The sequence below is a fragment of the Atta cephalotes genome, assembly GCF_000143395.1.
Source record: "Atta cephalotes unplaced genomic scaffold scaffold00077, whole genome shotgun sequence".
Taxonomy (NCBI): domain Eukaryota; kingdom Metazoa; phylum Arthropoda; class Insecta; order Hymenoptera; family Formicidae; genus Atta; species Atta cephalotes.
This window is the reverse complement of record NW_012130141.1, coordinates 586,728-592,569: the sequence shown is the minus strand read 5'-3', so window position 1 is coordinate 592,569 and position 5,842 is coordinate 586,728. Positions and strand designations below refer to the sequence as shown.

Below are 5,842 nucleotides of genomic sequence, written 5' to 3'. Positions count from 1 at the left end.
TTTTATCATCCTTTATTTTAAACATTTTTTTTAGAAATTATTATAGCATACGTTTTATTGAAAAAATTTGATTTTATAATTTACTATTCAATATTATTTTATATAAAATACAAAAGTTTGTTAAATTTAATATTAAAACACACTTGTATATTCTTTAATTTTAATATTTTAATAAAACACTAGATGGATAAAACACTTATTTCAGCATAATGTGAATTGTATTTGATTACTTTTTCTTAATGAAGAATTTCTAATATTTATTAGAAATTGCTTCATTAAAAAAATATGAAGATATATAATAATTCTATTAATAATAAATTCTTTCTCATTCTTTGTACTTATAAATATACTTATATTTTATAGTTTTAAAATAATTTGTTATGTATAATAGTTTAACAAATATTTTATTATACATAATTCAGAAAATGGGAACATTAAACATTAATTATACTGATTACCACATTAAGACTAAGATTTGATATTCTTGATAGTGTGACTTTATAACCTGCAATAAGTTTTAACATTACATTTTTTATTTGCACAAGAAATTAATTGCTAATTATTTTTATATGTTTAAACTAAAGAGAAATTTAATATAAATTATATAAAATAAATTTATGTATGTATAAAACTAAATAACATTATCTTTGAACAAAGTTTTAATCTAGAAAAGACATTTTTATTTTTTATTTCATTGTTATTTAAAGCTCATCTTTATTGATTCTTGAGTGCTTCAATATATTCTCCTTAAAATCAATCGAATTCCAGAATTCTTTTTCTCCAAAGTTAGGATTGCTGTTCATGTTAATCTTATCAGGACCAGCTATATGCAAATAATGAAGTTCCTTCTTTGAAGGATCTAATCTGGGCCATTCCACATTAGCTATCTTCGGAATTCTGAAAAATTAAAAGAATTAGTATTTTTGTATTGTATGAATTTACATTTAATACCGTATGCAATATGTATAAGTCTTTCTTTCTTACCCTTCTGTGGCAAACAATACCCAAAAGTCGATTAAATGCTTTTGCATATCGCGATCTTTTTGTGTTGTAAGTGGATCTACCCAGGAAGTATTTAATACATAGACTACGTCGTCGCCATGTGAGACGCCTGATAAAACGAATAAATAATTTTTTTTAATTAAATATTTTTTAAATAGAAGTATGTGTATCTATATTGTAAATTTTCTTGAACATTAATATTTCACAGGCTTACCATAATTCACGGTGGTACCGCTGTAAGCATTGCTTAAGCTTTGCGCACCTCTGTAAGTAAAATAATGATACCAAACTGGATTCTTATTTACTTTGGCCTGCATTCGCGCAGCTTTCTCGCTATCTACGACGAAGAAGCGATCACCCGACATTTGTATCAGTTCTTTTGTACTTTGTCGATCGATTGGTTTTGTACCAAAGTAATGTTTCTTAACAAGCCGAATAATCTCGATATGCTTCTCTCTAGGGATAGTATAATTAAAATCGAGGTAGTCTGGTCCAAGAATATCCCAATTATCGTTCAACTGTTTCAGATTTTGATCATCGGCAATAAACTCTAATAAGTTATATATTTATTATAGTAAATATCTATGTGTTATTATGTGCATTATCTTACCAGCCACAGGATAAAGGCCTTCTTCACTTGTTACTCCTGTAACCCAAGGTATATCCTGGATGTTTCCGTTATTGATAATCTCAATGGGCGTTCTATCAATGAAAGGTGTTTCATCGCCAAATTTCTCAGCTACTGGTCCGAAAGGAGTGAAGGGATTGAAAAAGAATGGCTAAAATTATAAGATTGATTATAACTTTCTTTTCTTCATCCGAGAATGCGTTGCGTTTGTTCTTTTATCAAGGAAATAAAAGTAAGAAGAGTTTTACCATAAATTCACTTGTAGTTTGTACGATTGCACGAGCTGGACGATATCTCAAGCAACGTATCATATCTCTGGAGCTAATTGTAGGACATCCCATTAAAGCGCCCAATTTCTTGGCCTTCTCTAAAGAGTTCTCAGCTTGCGTCCAACAATCAAATGCTGTACCGCTGAATGATATACCATCTAGATTATATAAAATTGTAATGTAGTAGTTTAATATAATGTAGATGAAACGATTTTTTTTCTTTATATTAATTTTTACATTATCTCATAAAATTACTTTGGAAGAGTCCAGCGCTCATTTGCGATAAGTAATGATAATGTACGCTTGCACCACCTGCACTCAAACCGACCAATGTCACTTTTTTAGGGTCACCACCAAACCATTCGATGTTCTGCGATACCCAACGAAGTGCCATATTTTGGTCTTTCAAACCCATGTTGCCAGGAACTATTTCATCTTCCGTACTGAGAAAACCTAATATTAAAAAAAATGATTTTCAATTTAGAATTAAATTAGGAAACGCACAACACATATAAGTTTGCACATTTGTTTTAAAATTGGCCAAATTAAATCTTGTTTGTATCAAATAATTGAACGAATTTTGAAAGCAATAACATTTTAAAAGTAATAAATATTTTTTTTACTAATATGCTAATAATTTTAATATCAGTATAATATTGATATTAAATACCCATAGGTCCTAATCGATAATTAATTGTGACAAGTATAACATCATGATCCATTAGATATTTGGGTCCATATAATATACCGCTACCACATTGGAATGCTCCGCCATGGATCCAAAATATTACCGGCATTGGGATTTTATTTCCTTCTTTTTCTCGTACTGGCACGTAAACATTTAAATACAAACAATCTTCGGCACCTACAACTTTCTCTGGAGGATGTTCTGGCACTTGATCATATTGAATACATACGGCACTTAATTTTGTAGCCGATAGTTCACCAATCCATGCTGGTATTGCCCGAGGGGGCTACGCAAAAAAAATGAGAAGAAATTCTTAACTAAAACATTTTTTGTCAATATCTTTAAGTGAGAACATTTTTATGGAAATTTAGATTCTAAGCTAAGGAAAGTAATTAATAAGGTATTTGTAATAAATTATTATCTATTACAAGAATTCACTTTCGTCTTATTAAAAGTACATATCATTTCGAAAAATGTATATTAAAAGAAGAGTTTGGTTACATTAATTGAAATTTGATTGAAAATAAATAAATCAAAATTTTCTAATCAAATCTATTATAATTGTAGTTGAAACTAAAATTTTGATTAATATGATCAGAATTTTCTGGTTCGTTTATTTTCAATTCAATCAGAAATTTTTCTTAGTATAACTTTAAAAATATTTATATCAATGATTAATTTAATTATGTACTTTAAATCGTAATTTCCCAACAGGTGGCAAAGCATAAGGAATTCCTTCATAGGCTTCGTACTTTCTGCCATTTTGCGAGATTTTGTAGTAACCTTTCAGTCCTCCCAAAGGTATTCTAACTCTTGGAGCAGTCTCAGCTGTATTCGCGTAAATGCAGACGAAGACAAATAGAACGATCACTAATAGCTTTAGCAACATAATAGTTCTCGTATAGCCTGTTGCACCTTGTTAAGATTACTGCGAACTGACATTTTTTAGTACCAGTTACTTCTTATATGCTTGAATAAAGAGGCATTGGTATCTGCATATACGCATATGCATAAATTAAATAACCGTTAGAAGACATATTTATCAAACTCAATAACATCTAATACTGTCTATAACATACTTGTGCATATAATTATCTCATATTTGCATAATTATGTTGCATATTTATTTTAGTTAAATTAATTAATTAATTAATTAATTAATAATTATGTTTTTAAAAAGTGACAAAAATATCAAATAATTATTTATATAATTTATATAATTTATATAATTTATTATATCTAAGAAGATGGATGTTTTGTTTATGAATGTTATTCACTCGTACAAAATACGTGGGAATACAAAAGAAATTTCTTTTAAATTTAAAAAATGAATAACAATTCATTCTTGAAATAAATATGAACGAGAAGTGAAGTTTCACATCTGAGAATATTGCAGTATGTAACTTGTAACTTTTATTTTGTTTACGAGCGAGATAAGATATCCTATATCAGTTCATCCATTATCACATACATATACAGTTTAACTGTGGCATCTATTTTTCATCTATGTTCTAGATACATTTTTTATACATAGTGGAAGATTATTTGAGCAAATTTCTAATATAAATACTGAACAGAAATATATGTAATAATAATTTGAATTTTTTAAAGCTAGTAAAGATAAAGAATTAACTTGGATCTGCAATTTGAATCCTTCTAACAAATGTTTAATAATGTAAAAATATTATTTTTATTATTTTCCTTCTAACAATATTTAATAATGTAAAAATTTTTATTACTTAACTTCTTACAAATGTAAAAATATTATTTTTATTACTTTTATTATTATTAATATAATTCTTAGTTTAAGTTGTTTATATTTTTTTATTAGAAACATTATTATAAACACTGACTACTTAATTGATGTGCGTGTTACGTTTAATGTATTTATCATTATACATAATCTTATTTATATATGTTAATTATATTGTACATGTAGGCGCGAGACTATCCGATAAGATTACACTCAGTAAATTGCTCAAAATTTGCGTATATAAACGTATTAAATTGTATTAAATAATAATCAATTTGTATCAATGCAAATTTCTTATTTTATTTAAAATGACACTGCAATAAAAATATTGCAATTGTTTTCAAGAAGAATTAATAATATTTTTTTTTACATTGCGAACCTCAATAACGAAACCAATTAAACGAAACTAATTATAAGCAATTCTAACAAATGGTAGACGCGAAATGTCATATTAAATGAGTTAAAATTACTTAAAATAGCAGAAAAAAGATAAGAAAAAGTACTCGATGTATCAGAGCTAGAATTCAAGGTAATATTGAAACAAAAAATTAGTGCAAACTACTTCTAGAGTGATATAACATTTTAATAGATAAACTGACGATAATTCGCGTAATCTTTAGAGCAAATATGTGAAAAATATATTCTATAAAATCAGATCTATAAAACTATAGAAATAAAATTTATTGTCGCTAAGAGAAAGATTATGTACCTCTGAATATAATAGAAGCAGATTACTTCGAAGAGGTGTAAAACAGCCTAAGTCATTAAGGAATATCTGGCTTCTGTTATGTTGAAAAAATTTACAATAAAAATCGCTATCAATAAATAATTCTAAAATATTCCTATTTTGTTAAAACCATATATATGAGAATTCTTCGATGATTGAGAATTTGAAATCTTTTGACGATATAATATAGCAGTATTTATAGATCTCCATCGAAAAGAATTTAAAAGAGCTCCAATATACCGAGAACAGAATATACTGATCCTGAGAGATACAATGTTAAGTGAATCATGTATAATTTATGATGATTAAGTCACGATACATGTGTTGATGATGTAACAATGGAAAAAATAGTAAAAAAAATAAGCTAACTCAAATGAAAGAAGCAAAAATACAAGTTGTTGACTGTAAAACAATTAAGTTTTTAAAAACTTTCTGCTTAATAGTCCTATAAAAATCTTGCGGATTAAAGATCGTAATAAATAGAATAAGAGTAATATGAAAAAAATAATAATCTTTATATTACTGTTGTATAAAATCTAAAATCTATAGTCTCATAGTTATAAGAAAGTGAAAAGAAAGTGAGAGAAAGAATAGTATACGTGCAAAATGCAACAACTAACAAAACAACCATTACTAGCAATAAAAAAGATAATAGTTAAATAAAAGGGAATGCGCACATTATCGTATAACTTCGTATAATGTACGCTATACGAAGTTATTACGAGATAATAAACGGAAACAACCAAAACACATAAAATAAGCATTCTAACGAATA

The 5,842-nt window shown here is 27.0% G+C and overlaps 1 protein-coding gene across 1 annotated transcript in view; it reads right to left on the bottom strand.

Moving 5' to 3' along the window:
- Positions 1 to 335: 335 nt before the first annotated feature.
- LOC105624427 overlaps positions 336 to 5,842 on the bottom strand; it is a 9,954-nt gene continuing 4,447 nt past the window's right edge. Inside the window, exons 9-16 of the mRNA XM_012205792.1 lie at positions 3,279 to 3,493; positions 2,570 to 2,873; positions 2,155 to 2,352; positions 1,879 to 2,057; positions 1,613 to 1,781; positions 1,217 to 1,552; positions 985 to 1,111; positions 336 to 897 (exon numbers count right to left, since the gene is read on the bottom strand). Coding sequence (XP_012061182.1) covers positions 702 to 897; positions 985 to 1,111; positions 1,217 to 1,552; positions 1,613 to 1,781; positions 1,879 to 2,057; positions 2,155 to 2,352; positions 2,570 to 2,873; positions 3,279 to 3,493 — 1,724 coding nt within the window. The 3' untranslated portion in view covers positions 336 to 701. The remainder of the gene's footprint in view (positions 898 to 984; positions 1,112 to 1,216; positions 1,553 to 1,612; positions 1,782 to 1,878; positions 2,058 to 2,154; positions 2,353 to 2,569; positions 2,874 to 3,278; positions 3,494 to 5,842) is intronic.